Source organism: Aricia agestis, chromosome 15, assembly GCF_905147365.1.
Source record: "Aricia agestis chromosome 15, ilAriAges1.1, whole genome shotgun sequence".
NCBI lineage: Eukaryota > Metazoa > Arthropoda > Insecta > Lepidoptera > Lycaenidae > Aricia > Aricia agestis.
This window is the reverse complement of record NC_056420.1, coordinates 318,018-337,056: the sequence shown is the minus strand read 5'-3', so window position 1 is coordinate 337,056 and position 19,039 is coordinate 318,018. Positions and strand designations below refer to the sequence as shown.

At 38.0% G+C, this 19,039-nt stretch overlaps 2 protein-coding genes across 2 annotated transcripts; both read left to right on the top strand.

The window, feature by feature from the left end:
- The first annotated feature begins 13,143 nt into the window (after positions 1-13,143).
- LOC121734415 lies at positions 13,144-15,850 on the top strand. The gene is made up of 2 exons (XM_042125026.1): positions 13,144-15,403; positions 15,805-15,850. The coding sequence occupies exons 1-2, from the start codon at positions 13,227-13,229 to the stop codon at positions 15,848-15,850; spliced, it is 2,223 nt and encodes a 740-aa protein (XP_041980960.1). The 5' UTR covers positions 13,144-13,226.
- Positions 15,851-17,370: 1,520 nt separating this feature from the next.
- Positions 17,371-18,664, top strand: LOC121734266. The gene has a single exon (XM_042124758.1). It carries the CDS (start codon positions 17,403-17,405, stop codon positions 18,531-18,533), a length of 1,131 nt encoding a protein of 376 aa, XP_041980692.1. The 5' UTR covers positions 17,371-17,402; the 3' UTR covers positions 18,534-18,664.
- Positions 18,665-19,039: the final 375 nt, after the last annotated feature.

The window sequence follows — 19,039 nt, the reverse complement described above, 5'->3', positions numbered from 1 at the left end:
AAATACATATTTTAATTTCTAAGAATAATATGAAGGCATTTTGAGATAATTTCATAAATTACTAGCTGTCCCGGCAAACATTGTTTTGCTATATAAAGTATTTCGCCCATATTATTTTATTGAAGTGACTAAATAAGTATGGCAGTAACGTCCAAAGCTATCCCGTCGCAGAAACAATGGTCGCCGTCAGTCGGTCGGTCGGTCGAGTTGTAATAACTTACTATTATTTATTCTACAAATGCACTTATCAATATAAAAAGTAGCCAGTAGCCGATTCTCAGATCTACGGAATATGCATAATTATAGGTAAAAATCAGTAAAGCCGTTTCGGAGGAGTACGGTAACTAACATTGTGAGACGAGACTTAGTTTCTACTTTGGGTCCTAGGTCCTACACTAGGCGCAGCCTGTCTTGCAGTTCCCCAATATTTACTTATACAAAAACTGGACAGTTCTGGAAATACATACGCGTATATACATACGCGTCGAATTGATAACCTCCTTTTTTGAATTAGGTTAAAAATAAGCATTAAAACAATTTGACACGAGAAAGCTAGCTCAACTTGTGCATATTTCATTGAAGAAAACGTTGACACGAAACTCGATATAGGATATAGCACGTAAACAAAAACAGCGCGTGTTCCGTGTCAGTGTTTCGAGCTCCCGACTTCCGGTATTTCAGATTTCAATGAGCTCCGAAAGAAAGGCGAGATTCGAGTACGAACCGATTTTCTTCATAATTTTTTCCATTTTTCCGTCTTCACTGTACACATTAAAGTTTAACGTTCGCGAATGCAAAACATCACGATCTCGTGAGCTTTTGTGAGAAAATAACATATTAAGTCCCACTCGAAATTATATTTTTTTATTATTGACTTATAAGTTATAAGTCAAACTGCCGTACTCAGAGTTGAAAATCAATTACTTAATTGTAATTAATTCAAAATTTTGACATAAGCCCCATACATTATCTGTCAAACTCTTCATTAAATTGAAGGTTAATCGTAATAAAATGTCTCTGAGTGCGGCGATTACTCTTGTTTAGCTCATGTTTAAGTTTATTTGTATATATATATATATATATATATATATATATATATATATATATATATATATATATATATATATATATATATATATATATATATATATATATAAAATATAGATGTATATATATATATATATATATATATATATATATATATATATATATATATATATATATATACATCTATATTTTTTAGTTTTTAGTTCTTAGTGGCTCTTACTTTATTGTTACTGTTATATTTTAACTAGTTTTTTAATGTAGTGTCAGCGATATCTGGTGCATGATTAGTAGCCATCCTAGCTTTTGTTAAGTAAAATATAATATAAGAAATCTGTGGACAGTGCTGTGGGCTACACTATTATTATTATTGTACTTTGTTTATGCTATAGTTCTATGTACATAGTGTAGCTGTTTACTGTTCCTTTCTAATAAAATAAAAATAAAGGCGAAAGTTTGTATGTATGGATGTTTGTAACTCTTTCACGCAAAAACTACTGAATGGATTTTAATTAAACTTTACAATAATATAGCTAATACATCAGAATAACACATCGGCTACAATTTTAACCTACTTTCAAAATGGGGGAGGTGTTATGTTCGTTCCTTTATCAATATTATAATAAATAGTTTACATGAAGGAATTTTCTAGTTAACAATATTTTAGGGACGGTCTATAATATCCTGTATGACATAGTATTTCATAATATCTTTAAGAAAATAAACTTAAACATGAGCTAAACAAGAGTAATCGCCGCACTCAGAGACATTTTATTACGATTAACCTTCAATTTAATGAAGAGTTTGACAGATAATGTATGGGGCTTATGTCAAAATTTTGAATTAATTACAATTAAGTAATTGATTTTCAACTCTGAGTACGGCAGTTTGACTTATAACTTATAAGTCAATAATAAAAAAATATAATTTCGAGTGGGACTTAATATGTTATTTTCTCACAAAAGCTCACGAGATCGTGATGTTTTGCATTCGCGAACGTTAAACTTTAATGTGTACAGTGAAGACGGAAAAATGGAAAAAATTATGAAGAAAATCGGTTCGTACTCGAATCTCGCCTTTCTTTCGGAGCTCATTGAAATCTGAAATACCGGAAGTCGGGAGCTCGAAACACTGACACGGAACACGCGCTGTTTTTGTTTACGTGCTATATCCTATATCGAGTTTCGTGTCAACGTTTTCTTCAATGAAATATGCACAAGTTGAGCTAGCTTTCTCGTGTCAAATTGTTTTAATGCTTATTTTTAACCTAATTCAAAAAAGGAGGTTATCAATTCGACGCGTATGTATATACGCGTATGTATTTCCAGAACTGTCCAGTTTTTGTATAAGTAAATATTGGGGAACTGCAAGACAGGCTGCGCCTAGTGTAGGACCTAGGACCCAAAGTAGAAACTAAGTCTCGTCTCACAATGTTAGTTACCGTACTCCTCCGAAACGGCTTTACTGATTTTTACCTATAATTATGCATATTCCGTAGATCTGAGAATCGGCTACTGGCTACTTTTTATATTGATAAGTGCATTTGTAGAATAAATAATAGTAAGTTATTACAACTCGACCGACCGACCGACTGACGGCGACCATTGTTTCTGCGACGGGATAGCTTTGGACGTTACTGCCATACTTATTTAGTCACTTCAATAAAATAATATGGGCGAAATACTTTATATAGCAAAACAATGTTTGCCGGGACAGCTAGTAATTTATGAAATTATCTCAAAATGCCTTCATATTATTCTTAGAAATTAAAATATGTATTTAAAATTTATTAATAGTCGATCAGTCTTCGAAAGTACTGGACAATTTTTTATGTGTCTTCATTCTTGACGCAGATAGAAAAACCACGCAGCAAGTTTATTAACTTACGGCCTTAGGGACAATAATGATAAAAGCAGTATTCTACTTTTATCATTATTGTCCCTAAGGCCGCATGTTCCTAACTTTATCACATCGACCGGCTGACGAACAGAAACGTCAAGTGACATTATGCACTTCCCAGTCGAGCTTGTAAACTATCATCAAAGGTAGCCGATGTAATGAATATTCATAGGGAGTCGGGCTCAGGGCGCCGCGTAGGGCTCAGGGCGAACGACGCCCTCGAATATGTTTATTTGTGTTTTCAACTTTACCAAGAACTTTTACCTAACTATCGTACCCCACGATCGATTATATCCTTTATCACCGGGCAATAAAACTGAAGTTCCCCCGGCTTATCCCGCCATACTTCGTGATCCCGGGAGCGTGATAAATATATGAAAGTTGAAAACTTTTCACCTCTATATATATATATATATATATATATATATATATATATATATATATATATATATATATATATATATATATATATATATATATATATATATATATATATATATATATATATATATATATATATATATATATATATGTATATATATACATCTATATTTTATATATATATATATATATATATATATATATATATATATATATATATATATATATATATATATATATATATATGAGTAACTGACTACATTTGAAGAATAACAACAGAAATGACTACTATAACTACTAACATTAACTACTACTAACATCTAAATTATGTTACACCTATGTTAACGTTTTACAATTTGTAAATCGCTTACATAAGTGTATGATATAAACACAATCTAAACTTAGATAGAGAACATGCAAAAATATCAATGTGCTCGAAATAAATGTTATATGTAAAACGTAGTGATTATATTCTCTTTGGTTATATGTCTCAACCATACGTCTAATTGGTGAGCGTTCTCCGCTGTTAGTACGACAGGCACCCACAGCGAACAATTTGCCTGCGCGCACCTGTCTTCTATGGACAGTTCTGGGGACCGCGTAGCATATAACATTATTGAGGTCCAGACAGTCGTACTTATTATGTATAATGTTATACAAAATCATGCCTTCTAACTGCTTACGTCTATCACAGAGTGTCAGGAGTCCGTATTTACTGAGCAGTTGGGAGTAGGGTAGATATGACTTGTGACATCTGTAATGCATGGCCCGAAGGAACTTAAATTGGACATTCTCAATTACATCTATGTACTTATTATAATATGGATTCCAGATAGGCACTGCATACTCCAGCTGAGAACGTACCAGTGTCTTGTATAGGCATAAGTATGAGGAGGAATGTTTAAAGTCATTGGTAGCTCTCATTATAAATCCAAACATCTGATACGCCTTATTTACAATTTTATCAACATGGGTTTTGAGACAGAGTTTTGTATCAATTTATACTTAATATTTGTAGGATAACTTAATGTTTAGGGAAAAGAAGATGCACGAAGCTATCTTGAATTTTAAGTGTGATATATTTTAAAAATATGTTTAAAGGTATTCTTAATTATAAGCATTTTAAAATATATAACATTAAATTTTAAAGTAGCTTCGGGCATGTTCTTTCTAGCCGACCCATAGGTAAAACATAATATTTTGTTAAAATAATTGCAAGTTTTTTTAACTATAACAAATACCAAACACAGCTTCAGTCATACCTTTTTTAAATTTTTCTTATAAAGTTTAAGAAGGCCGAAATCTTTGAAAGTCACATACCTACCATAAACCTATCCCTTTACGACAATTGCTAATATTTCACAATCCGCCATAACAATAACTTGACTTTTTAACCTAAAATTGCAATTTAAACGCGAGTCATGTGTCTGCGCGCCGTAATAGGAAAACTTGGCCACTTCATATCATCTCGGTTTTATTTAAGAAGGGGCACTCACCTGCCGCGACCCCGCGAAGTCCCGGCGAGTCCCGGAAAGTCCCGGCAACTCGGAAAAGTCCCGGGATTCCCGGGGCGTGACTCGGAAACTTTTATTTATGTGTTCATCCCCAGTCGCACCTTTTTGTTGTATGTTGTCTATTTTGCGGTGCAATGTTCGGAACTTGTGAATTGGCTTTAACAATGTTGCAAAAAGTAAAAGTCGATATTGCTTCGGAAATTAGATAATGTAATGTTAGAATACTTATAATTTTACATATGATATTGAATGTACTGTAACTTCTTGGTGGAAATTCATATTTCACAGTAAATATACACTTTTCATGCACTTATTCCACTTTTATTAATTTATTTAATTACGATTATGTTTCACACGACCGGTTTCGATAAAGTCATCATCCGCCGGGCTAGCACGGCCACCAGTAGAAATGCGAAAGTATGCACAAACTGTGGACATAAACTTAAGGTCCGTTCCGATCTTTACCGCGGCTAATCGCGACCGACAAAAATTCAATTAAAATGCCACTTTATGACAGATGATAATATTTGTCATAAAGTAGGATATGTTATTTGAATTTTTAGGACTATTATAGTCTGTCATAAAGTGGCATTTTAATTGAATTTTTCGGAACGAAAAAAGTTCGGAACTTCACCTTAAGTTTATCTCCACAGTTTGTCTATACTTTCGCATTTCTACTGGTGGCCGTGCTAGCCCGGCAGGTGTGATGATTTTATCGAAACCGATAAAACTATAATTTTATAAGGCTTTTGGTGATAGCCATTTTTTGTATTTTGCACAGTGCGAATTCATTCATTGTTAAAAGAGATAAGATCCAATTTGATTAAATAACAAACAAAATCGTAGCACACTGAGATCGGACCTACATTTTTGTACAAAAAATATGTTAAGCTATTTATTTAGTAAGCTGTTAATGTATTTAAATGATAAAATATCTGGGCGGTAACGAGGGTCAGTTTTTAATTAAAATTGATTGTTATTTGTTAGCTAAGGCCCCCGATATGAGGCGATGTAAAAATGGCCCCGGCGTAGTCATGAGACTTTTAGCCTCTACAAATATTGGTACAGGGTACTCGACACGGGAATAAATTAAGAAACCCTTAAAGTCTACTTGTGTTAAGTGTACTAAGCTACGGCATACATGTCATAAATATTACGAAATGAACAGCTCATAGAACTGCCACCATCTTTCCTATCAGTGTCATTCATTGCTGGTTTATTTTATAAAAAAAGCAAACAATACTTATAATTGCTCTATGTTGATATCTTAAAAGGCTCTTATGGCATTTGAATGACTCTGTTATAGGACCGTGTCTCAATTTTTTATATAACCCCTGTAAAGGTGACGACTGATGGCATCAGTCCTAAAAGTCACAGCGCGCCAAACAACCCTTGTTATACTGTAATACCCTATTAAGTGAGCCAGTCAGTCAGCACGCGCTATTTTGTCCGACCATACCTTCAACGATCAAGCGTCGTTATGTTTACAAAACAATACACTTCAAAATGACATCGCTGATTGATGATGTCACCGTGACTAATGAAGGCGTCAGTGACAGCGTCTAGCGTCATCCAGTGTCACCCGGCATCACCGAGCGTCACGGCGCGTCACCGTCAGCGTGTCGTCGGGTGTCGAACGTGTCACCGATGACGCCGCTATTAATTAACCTAAGCCTTAATTAATTAACTGAGAGCTTCGTGACCGGGTGGTGTGACCTTGAATAAAACCGTCGTTAAATAGTCGATAAACTTTCTTATGTGAAAATCTGCCTGTTGCCATTTCGCGATTAAATGGCTTAACCGATTTAGAGCAAATTGATATTTGGTAAAATTTCTTGAGCCCTAGTATAAAGGCATCTTAGGTTACTTTTTATTACATTCAGCCATTCATCCTAAACTGTTACTATTAAAAAATTATCTTGCCTGAACAATAAGGGCAACTAGATGATTTTAATAAGTTGGTACATCTGACTCGCCTGTGCTGCGTAGTACTACTTTCCATCAAGTGATGTTGTTCGTAAACATTCATGGCGTATTAGTTACCCCGGAAAAGCCGCGCATCCCGGGGATTCCCGGAATTTATCCCGGCGACGAAATAAAAACATAATCCCGTCGCATAATTAAGCAGTTACTCTGCAGTTGCGGATTAAATGCCGCTGCGGCTGACGTAGCCGCTATTGCCTCTACATAGGGTTGTGAATCGCGTGTCACTCGGTTTCTAGCGGGGTGCGTCTGTGTTATAATTTTTCAACCTGTCCTCGCATTGTCCGTTTAGTTACGACATTATGCGACGGCCGACGGGACGGAGATTTTGTGATAAAAGTTGCTGAAACAATTGAAAAAGTTCTCCGACTATCGGCGATCTTATTCCAAGTGAAGTACAATAACTCCCGCTTATCGCGAAGTTATCGCCAGCAATATCGACGAGATAGAATCTTTCAATATTTAGTTTTGTACAAAATTATAATAAAATAGTTGCCTGCAACTTTATTCCACAGCAAGGTTTTTGCGTCAAAAAAGTAACAGACATACTAACATAGCTTTGGATTAGCATGAATTAAATGTTTCGTTTATAGGCAGCTTATTAATGTTGTTTTATAAAGACGGCTACAGTACACGTTGGTTAAGCTCATTTAGCCAGCGCAATGGGCCAATGTGTTGAGGCCTACTTTGCCATAAGTTGGGAGCGACATTACGGGCTCTACACGCTTGCCCATTGTCCTGGCTCAATGTGCCCTGACACAAAGTGCACAGTGGGCTGACATCATCAAAATATCGCCATTATAATATAACGTTATTTAGGGCTTGTTCCACCACCTCCTGATAAGGCTATCCACCAATTAACTTGATAGATCAAGTATGGAAAATCTGTCAAGAAAGTTGTGAATAGCCTATTAGGCACTTTATCAGAAAGTGGGGAAACAGGCCCTTAATGTCTTAAATGCATCGCTTATTACCGTAGACGAAAGAAGGCTATAAAATTACGCTCCTATATCTATTACCTGTGGAAATGAGAAAGCAACCTATTCTGAACACTTTAGAAACTACAACACAATAGAAAACTCCCATACCAACATACAGAGTGAATTAATTTCTTCGCGCAAAAAGTATAAGTGCGGCTTAGTGCGGCGTATTGAAATAAGTTATAAGAGTGCAACTCGTAAACACAGGGTCGGATAAACCCGGGATTAGTGAGGCCCCCGGGCACAGGGGCCCCGGGAGTGGGGCAACCGTGGGCACCGGCCGGGCACTGCACTAAACTATTCCGAGTCTTTTATTCCGCGATTAAATCTACACTTAATACAGGGCTTAAGAGTTTTTAATTGTCACATAAAAGTGCGGGATCTTCCCTGGCTTTGTGTTTTAAGCTATAGTCTGGGCCGTGAGACGTGGCATGAAACTTGGCTATATTATAAAATAAGGACGGTAAGCTTGATGAGGTTTTTGAAGTACTGTAACTAAAAATGTAATAACTTACCGGTTTCATCCAATAACTAAAGCAGTCTGGGCCTGCCGGTCCGTTTCGTTTTCTGCAATTTAGATAATATATTTTTTAAGAAAAAAAAATTAATATTTTAATAATGTTATGCATACAATTAAAAACTGTAAAAATCAATTAAGTAGGCTCCTTTAATACTTATTATTATTATTATCTTATTTACTTCTTACATGGTTGTATCCCTATTCTAAATGTCGAAACCTCCGCAATGTCCTAATAACAGTTTAATTGACATACAAACCGGAAGTAGACATGAAACGACTTCCCGGAAGCACACCTGTCCCGCCCTGCCCCTCTTCCCCCAGTAATTACAGTGTGTCAGTTGTTTATTACGGGATCGGGCGCGGCGCGCGGAAAATTAGAAATTGCAATCTGCGGCTGAGGAATTTTTGTCAAGACCCACCGGAGAGCCCATCATTTGCGTTTCGGATATTCGGTTTTGATAAAGCGTTTGATTATAGAGAGATTCGAATTTGGAATAGAGGGTAGTCATTAAAAATGTAAAATAGAAGACTCGAGCACATAGTAGCTCGACATAGCAAGTTAGTTAATAGTCAGTTGATCCAAAAGATAAGCCTTGCGGACTACTAATATTTTGTATTAGCAAATAAACTATTTAGCTTTATATTTAAAGATATAGGTCTAACTACAAAAGAAAAATGGTCTTAAAACAACTGTTCAACAGATGTTTAGTTTTTTATGGTAAGACCGCTTTATTCTAAGACTTCTGTTTGAGTTCACTAACACGATAATAATTAATAGTTAAAAAAACTAAAAAACACGCTTTTAGCACGCACTAAGCTAATATTAGATTTAACGTGACAATTTTTTACGAATACGTCTTGACAGCAAACCTTTTCATTTAATACCCATATCAAGGAAGCACATTCTAAATAGTATATCCGCCATCTTGGGGAGACCACCATATTATTGGATTTCTAATGACGTTTCTTGGCTAGCCATCTATTGTCATGAGAACTCAGAGTGTGTGCAAAATTTCATCCTATTCGAGGACCGGGAAGTGGGCCAATTTAAGATTCCAAGATTTTCTTACATAATTACAAGTAATATAAACCGTGTTAAAAAGACATTGCAATAATTTTGATACATAGTTTTCGTCAGTTACCAACAAATATAAAATTAAACTAATCATTTTTTGTACCAGCATTATAGATTTAGAGCCCTACAGATTAATTTTATCAAACCAAGCTTATTAAAGCAAACTGTAGGCACATCTAGATTACTAGGGACTAGGCAATTCAAAACAAAATAATGACAGCAAAAGTTTAATTGAAAAGCAAAACTTGGTATATCTGTAATTAATATTCAACCGATTTCAAAATCTAGACAGCAGGGAGATAGACGGGTGATCCCTGTGATCCCTGTGTAAACAACCTTTCATTCGAGCCGACCGAGAATTTACTGCGTACTTTCTATGACCTTCAATGTTGAGCAATTTTAAAAAGAAGCACTTGGTAACAAAATGTTGGTGCAATTTATACAGCGTGGAATAAAACTAAGTCATAATACATTAGGGTGTGTATGTGTCCCTAGTTAGATAGTTTACTATGAAAGTGGTAGCGCTGAAAGAGCCCCAGCGCGCAGCGTCATGAATTTTCCGATACAAAAATTAAAATAAGTTACTCTTTCAACGCTGCTACTTTCACAGTGGACTCACACACACTCAACACACAAAGTATTAACACTCTATTTTGTTACAATCTGTATATTATTTTTATTTTTCTTTCTATAAAGTTACGAATACACAGCTGCGCCTGCTAACCTGGTGACGCGCTACAAACTAGGCGGAGTACAGTAAAAGCAAAGCAAAGCCAGCAGATAAAACAGCAACGTGAAATCGACACGCCGCGCCGGGACGGGACACGAGTGTCAGTGACGTCACACGACGTCACGCTGGCCGCCAGCCAACAGCTAGGCCGGTATAACATAAATATATTGGTAGACTTATCGGGCCTTATGTTCTAATATAGGAGAAAATGCTTCCATTTGAAAAGATTTTGAGCCGACTGCGATAGGGTCTAGAGTACTCTAGAGTCTAAGTTAAGAAATAAAATGTAAATTCACCAATGGCGAGTTCGAAAAACTAATTTAAATGTCACTTATTCACTATTCGATTAAGAAACTAATATTATAAATGCGAAAGTATCTCTGTCTGTCTGTCTCGCTTTTACGCCAAAACTACCGAACCGATTGTAATAAAATTTTGTATACAGATAGTCTAAAGCCTGAGAAAGGACATAGGCTACTTTTTTACTGGAAAAAGGGTTGTAAGGGGGTAAAAATGCGTAAATTTGTTCAAATTAAGTTAGTTCCAAAAATTCATTGCTTGCTCAAAAGTCTTTCTATAAAAGGTGGTATCATCTTACAGTCAAGTTTCGATTTTTTTTCGATTGTTATTTCTTTTCTATGCAGTGACATAACCTTAAACCTATCAATGATAAATAATTTATGGGTAAAGTTGTGTAATTGGGGGGCTAAATAAACTTTAAAACTTGGCATAAAATATATAGTTTAATTTAAATAAAAAAATGAAATATTAAGCGAAGTCGCGGGCAACAGCTAGTTAACGATACGTAAGGTTCAATTTCATATTATTTTTGTTTAGTTCTATAATAGTAGTAAAATTAACTACAACAGTAATAAAATCCACAAAGATTAGAGCTAAATTATAAGTTCAGTTGTTGTCTCACTTGCTCCTTCGCGGTCTGCGGCTTGGCGGAGTTTGTCCGCTTTTTGGGCTGACTGAGACATTGATTTTGTTTAAGTAGTGGTTAGAATTCCAATAGACTGTTAAATAAAGTGAAGTCAATATAGACGTTGAAGTGTGGAAGAAAAAATGTTGAGAAAGTGAAATGGATTTAAGGCGAGGCCAGTTCGCTGATTCTGGGAAAAGACTGATTTTTAAGCTTTCAATTTGAAGAAATTATGTGGAATTCTCTAACACCAAAACTGATGTGAACTCAAAAAGGAACAAAGTTACAAAATAACCGAACAGAATATTGAAAAATGGCATGGTAATTCTGTAATGGATCTAGAATTTCACCATAAAAATACACTTCAAATTTGAACATTTTAATTGTAATTTTCAACGATAATGATATGATTTTTTTACAAAAAGGGCGAGAGTCGTAGCCGCCCCTGTACAAGGCGCGCTGATGTGAATGTTATTTTAACCCTTCAGTAAGTGCCAAAATCTTTGCAAAAATGTAGGGTACGTGGTTTGCAAAAAAAAAATGGCACCCGGCCTACCCTCTTTGTACAAATAATGTAATAACCTTACATCTAATCCATATTTTATGTTTGAGTGAAAAATATTATAATATATGTTAAATTTTCTATCTATCAAGCCATCATAATATAGTATTTAGTCAGTGTGAAGTAGCAGCAAACTTAAGTTAAAATAATATGTGAAGTGGCAACACCGCGCTTCCGCCCGGCGTAGGCGCCATCATCTGTGTCTCGCATTTTGACATTGACCTTTTCGTTTCCGCGCTCTGGCTGGTACTTGTGCCAGCCAGAGCGCCGCGTGTGAACTCACTCTCTCTTTCCAAAAATATATTTTGTCAAGTTCCTAATTATCTTGGTTATTGAATACAAATCGTTCTATAGGAATACCTTTTTCATTTAACGCCTTTACAAGGTTTCACACGCGAGTTATACACGAAGGCGCGGCGTGGCGGAAGCAAGCACGCCATTTTGTTCAAATTCCACTATCTACTTCGAGGGCGTGGAGGCGACGGGCAATAAGCGGCGGAGGCCCATCACGTTGCCGACGATCACAACCGCACCAGTCCAGCTAAATGGAATAAAGTGGCGTGAAGAAAAGAGGTGCACCGGGACGCTGAGACACCGCGTGGCAACAAGCGGCGGAGGCCCACCACGCTGTGCAGGCGCATATCCACATCCACAACGCACGACTCGGAGGCACCGGGACGCTGAGACACCGCGTGGCAACAAGCGGCGGAGGCCCACCACGCTGTGCAGGCGCATATCCACATCCACAACGCACGACTCGGAGGCACCGGGACGCTGAGACACCGCGTGGCAACAAGCGGCGGAGGCCCACCACGCTGTGCAGGCGCATATCCACATCCACAACGCACGACTCGGAGGCACCGGGACGCTGACACACCGCGTGGCAACAAGCGGCGGAGGCCCACCACGCTGTGCAGGCGCACATCTACAACATACGACTCGGAGGCACCAGGACACTGATACACCGCGTGGCAACAAGCGGCGGAGGCCCATCACGCAGTTAATTTGGTCAGTTTGTTCCATTTATTCCGATGTTCATTCACTTATCCATTCCATATACATATTCCAATCCTAACACCTAGAACTGAGTACTAGATTGGTTCAGTTTTGGATTTAAATACTGATAAACACGTTGCATATTTTGTGCCTAGTTTATGCACTAGGCACATATTGGTTCTACATTCTAATTTAAAGGGTAAACAATACAAAATACCTTTCCATAATACAAAGTAGGTTACTTAATTATTATTGAGTGGTTTAGCACAAATTTCAATATTGTTTCATTAAAATCATTGAGTATTTGTAAGCTCAATCTAATTTTATTATAAATATTGCATTAATTGCATTTATTTGTCGAGACAGCGGCTGCAGTATAAAGTTTGCATGTCAATTGCTGTAACAAATATTATACATTGGGTAACTGCTAATTCCAGTTGTGTGGCATACGTGCGAGACTGCACCTTTGTGCGGAGTGAGACTGCAACAAGTCTACAAGCTTCGTGTTCATATCTTGCTGCTACATCGCGGGCACCTCATCAACATCGGTCATCGTCATCACTCGCATTTAAGTATTGTTTTGATTTTTGTTGGCTGCATTATTATTGGTTCCAAATATGTCAGTTTCATGTGAGGATTCTAGTAAGCTCACTGTGGAGGAAAATGAAAGGAAACTTATCAGGAAGCGAGGTATTTGTAAACAAAAATTAACACATTTTAAAAAATATTTAGAAACATTAGAGTCATCTCTTTCAGCTGTAAAGATTTGTGAGTTAAATTTGAGATTATCTAAAATAGAGGAATTGTACACAGAATTTGATCTCATCCAATCTGAAATCGAAATTATCTCCCAAATTCCAGAGCATCAGTTCACGGAGCGGGAGGAGTTCGAACTCACTTATTTCGAAACATTGGCAACTGCACGCGAGCTGAGCGGCCGCCATGCAGAGGCTAATGCTACGAGCAACACTACGGGCAGCGAGACGGGTACAGTACTTGCCGCACCAACAGGTCTGAAATTACCCACTATTAAGTTGCCTACATTTTCTGGTCAGTATCAAGATTGGCTTGAGTTTCATGACACATTTACCTCTCTTATACACAACAATAACACAATACCAAATATCAATAAGTTTCATTATTTGAGGGCTGCATTAAAGGATACAGCGGCTTTAGTTATACGTTCTCTTGAATTTTCCTCGGAAAACTATGAAGTTGCTTGGGACTTGCTGTGTGATAGGTTTAATAATGATCGAGTGTTAGTTAACAGTCACATCACTAATTTGTTTAATATGCAACCAATTTACAAGGAATCAGCCCAGGCTTTGCGGGGCATAATTGATAGTACTAATCGAAATCTCAGGGCTCTGAATACCCTGAAGCTGCCTACAGATCAGTGGGACATACTCATTATTCATTTTGTAGCTGCTAAATTGGACCCTAGCACAAATAGGGAATGGGAGGAAGAGAGAAACAAAATGAAAGTTCTTCCGACCCTTAAAGATTTTTATGAATTTTTGAAATCTCGTGCGGACATGCTGGAGGCTATGGGTGAGACAAACCTCAAACCTAAACAACATAAAACGTTTATTACCTCTCTGCAGCAGAGCAACGCTAATACTAGTACTAGTAGGTTTGCTTGTCCAGTATGTAAAAACAAGCACTCAATTTATAAATGTTTTAAATTTAAATCATTTTCCACTCCTATGCGAATTCAAAAGGCTAAACAATTAGATTTATGCATAAATTGTTTGCGTTCAGGACATAAAGAAAGGGATTGCAAATTAGGGCCATGTCGTATTTGCTCGCAACGACATAACTCGTTATTACATGGACAGCAGCCAAGTTCTACTTTGGATTCAGCTGCAAGTACCTCGTCCAGCGTAGTCCTCGCAGCGGCTGCACCACAGCTCGCTGCCCCTGCATCGTCGCTCGCACCCCCCGCATCTGTCTCGTCTCATAGTGACATAACGCTGTCGAATACAGGAGGTAAAGTTGTTTTGCTTTCGACGGTTCTGCTAAAGGTTAAAGACAAGTATGGGAAGGAACACCATGTGCGGGCTTTGCTTGACAATGGAAGCACGGCAAGCTTCATAACAGAAAGCTTATGCACTAAATTGCAATTGCCATTTTATTCTACTGCTGCGTCGGTAGAAGGATTAAATTATCAGTCTTCACGTATAACTAAACGTTGTGAAATAAATATTGCTTCACGCATGTATCCATACAATGCGAATGTCAGTTGTTTTATAGTCCCTCACATAACTCAAAACTTACCTACTATGATAATTGATGTCTCATCATTCCAAATCCCCTCTGAATTGAATTTAGCTGACCCGATGTTCCACACCCCTGAAAAAATCGAAATGCTGCTAGGTGCTGATATATTCTGGAATGTTTTATTGAACAACAACATTTCTTTGGGTAAGCACAAGCCCACACTTAGCGATACGAAGCTGGGATGGTTGGTCTCAGGTTCTGTACCGAGTTATCAAGGTATCCCTAAGCACTTCACCGTCCACTGCCATCATTTGTGTGAGAATCAACTCCACTTTGAGATGTCTAAATTTTTCGAGTCTGAAACAATTAATAGACCTGAGAGTTTAACTCCTGAACAGAAACAGTGCGAACAAGATTTTGTTGCCAATACAAGGCGAGATAGTGAGGGCAGGTTTGTGGTAAAAATACCTTTTAAAGAGGATCCAGATACACTGGGTGACTCATACATTTCTGCTAGGGCTCAGTTCTTAGCAGTAGAACGAAAGATGGCGCGACAGCCGATTTTACAGGACAGGTACAAAACCTTTATTAAAGAATACTATGACATGGGTCACATGAGTGAGGTAGGTCACGATATTACTAGGCCCACACAATATTTCATGCCTCATCATGCTGTGTGCAATGAGGAGAGCACTAGTACAAAACTAAGAGTTGTATTCAACGCTTCAAATCCCACATCAAATGGGAAATCCTTAAATGATTTACAAATGGTAGGGGCGACTGTCCAAGATGATTTATTCTCGATTCTAATCCGATTTAGATTGCATAAGTATGTTCTTTGTGGGGACATTGAAAAAATGTATAGGCAAATATTAATTTGTCCTTCGCAGCGTCATCTGCAACATATATTATGGCGTTTTAACACGAACGACCCAATAACAAAATATACCTTGAATACTGTCACATATGGCACAGCATCGGCTCCCTTCTTAGCCACAAGGTGCTTACGAAAGCTTGCTGAGGAGTGCAATGACCCTCAAGTTAGCAAAGCCATTGCGAATGATTTTTATATAGATGACTACATTTCGGGTGCTGACTCTATAAGTCAGACGGTAGATATAGCAAAGGGTGTAATAAAAGAATTAGAATCCGCAAAATTTAAACTAAGGAAATGGCGGTCTAATAGCCCGCAAATTTTAAATATAATTCAAGGTGCAATTGGAGCGAACGAATCAATCCAATTTCATGATAATAGTACAAAGGCTTTAGGCTTGCGTTGGGCATGTGATGATGATCAATTGTATTTCACAACGTCTGACATTTCACATAGTCAGTCCATGCCGACGAAGCGGACAATCTTGTCCACGCTAGCTCAGATTTTCGACCCTTTGGGGCTTATAAATCCATATATATTACAGGCAAAACTTATTTTAAAAAAGGTCTGGGAGTGTAAAATAGGCTGGGAGGACCCACTACCTCCAGAAATTCAATTAGAATGGTCAAAATTTCTTAAAGCGTTGCCAGACTTAAACAATTTTAAAATACCTAGACGTATGTTAGGGAATTCGGCAAAAATTGAACTTCATTCATTTTGTGATGCATCTGGTCAAGCGTACAGTGCATGCATATATGTTCGCACACTCTCTAGTGATCAGACATTCTCTGTTCATTTAGCTGCCGCTAAGAGTAGAGTTCAGTCAGCTCGAAAGACTACTATTCCTCGGTTAGAGCTCTGTGGAGCTCTACTGTCGGCACGACTTACAAAAAAGGTGAATAAGGCGCTCAGTTTGTACAGGGTCATTGACCGGGTGGTATTCTGGTGTGACTCTACCATTGTTATTAGTTGGATTAAAACAGAGTCTTCAAGGCTTAAGGCTTATATTAGGAACAGAGTGGACGAGATAGCTGAATGTTCTGATCCTTTGTCATGGCGTTACGTGCCTACAGCTCTCAATCCAGCCGATATAGGGTGTAGAGGCCTCGATGCCACTCAGCTTCTGCACGAGCAGAGGTGGTGGTCCGGCCCGTCTTTCCTTAAATACGACGAGTCAACATGGCCAGAGAATCCTGTAAAAATAAAGGAAGAATTACTACCTGAGGTAAATAAAAGAAATTTAGCTTCGTCCATTCCTTGCGATGTCGCACTGTCATCTCAAGTAACTTCCAGCGTCTCTAGTGAGATGGGAAATTGGATAGAAAGGTTTTCAAATTTTTGCAAACTACAGAGAGTCATGGCATATATTCAGCGCTTCATATATAACTGCCGTCACTCACACAATAAATACACTGGACATCTAACAGTCAAGGAACTTGTGTCCTCTAATCAAACATTATGTAAATTAGCACAAATGGAAATATTTCCTAAAGAATATTCCACTTTATCAAAAAATAATAACTTACCTGCAAAAAATTGTTTACAGAATATGCGACCGTTTATGCATAATGACGGTCTGATACGCGTCGGAGGACGACTATCAAATTCGGAATATTGTTACGATACCAAGCACCCTATCATACTTCATGCTTCACACCATTTTACGAAATTAATCTTCCAACACTATCACATACTCACTATGCATGCGGGACCACAGCATTTATTATCCACTATTCGTCAAAAATACTGGCCAATCGCAGGTCGTAATCTAGCAAGAAAAACAGTTCATGATTGTATTAAGTGCTGTCGTTTCGCAGGTAGATCAATCCAACCTGTCATGGGTAACTTGCCAAAGGAACGTCTTTCTATGACGTATCCGTTCTTAAATGTAGCAGTCGATTACGCAGGCCCAATCTTGATTGCTGACAAGAAAGGTAGAGGGTGCAAATTGATTAAATCGTGGATTTGCGTTTTTGTTTGTCTGGCGGTAAAGGCTGTACACGTTGAGCTGGTGACAGACTTGTCAAAAGATGGCTTCCTCGCAGCGCTGCAGAGATTCGTTGCTCGTAGGGGAAAGCCCATCAGTATCTATTCCGATAACGGAACCAATTTTACTGCGGCTAGCAGGGATCTGGCTAGGTTCTTGAAGGCGAGTGGTGAGGAGATAGGTGTCTCGGCATCAGAGTTAGCGATTAATTTTAAATTTTCTCCCGCGTATTCACCACACTTTAACGGCTTAGCAGAAGCAGCAGTAAAGTCGATTAAGCATCATCTAAAAAGAGTTTTAACACTTACCAATTTAACATACGAAGAAATGTATACTTTATTAGTAGGGATAGAAGGCATACTCAATTCTAGGCCCATAACTCCTCTTTCTTCCGATCCCACTGACCTAATCCCACTTACACCGTCCCATTTCCTGATCGGAAGAACAATGACCAATATTCCAGAGCAAATAGATGATCAGAGGCCATTACACCTACAGACTAGATATGAAAGAATAAGCACATTAAAGGGCCACTTCTGGAAACGATTCTACAAAGAATACTTTGCTGAGCTGCAATGCCGCCAAAAATGGAAAGGTGACCACAGTCAACTTCATCTAGGCGAGATGGTGTTGGTCAAGGACGATCGATTGCCTCCGAACCGCTGGCTGCTTGGACGTGTGATCCACCTCTACCCTGGCTCAGATGGCATCGCGCGAGTAGCAGACATCCAGACGACCTCGGGGACTCTACGGCGCGCCTACAACCGACTCTGCCCGCTACCTGTTTTGGAATCTTCGCTTCCAACGGGGCCAGCATGTGAAGTAGCAGCAAACTTAAGTTAAAATAATATGTGAAGTGGCAACACCGCGCTTCCGCCCGGCGTAGGCGCCATCATCTGTGTCTCGCATTTTGACATTGACCTTTTCGTTTCCGCGCTCTGGCTGGTACTTGTGCCAGCCAGAGCGCCGCGTGTGAACTCACTCTCTCTTTCCAAAAATATATTTTGTCAAGTTCCTAATTATCTTGGTTATTGAATACAAATCGTTCTATAGGAATACCTTTTTCATTTAACGCCTTTACAGTCAGATGTGATATTTGTCTCATCACTGTAAACTTTGAAATCTATGTTTCTAACTATTTCGCAACAAATATATTAATACATTATTATAATCTCAATAACACAGAGCTATACAAACTGTTTATGTAAACAATTCTTTGAAATAACTTAACTTGTTATCAATAAACAGATAAGAGATAAGAGTAATAAAAACCGGTTTTGGTATTATACACAAGCAAACTTCGTCCTTAGTGCAATACAAATAAAGTTCAAAATGGCTGCGGCCGGCAA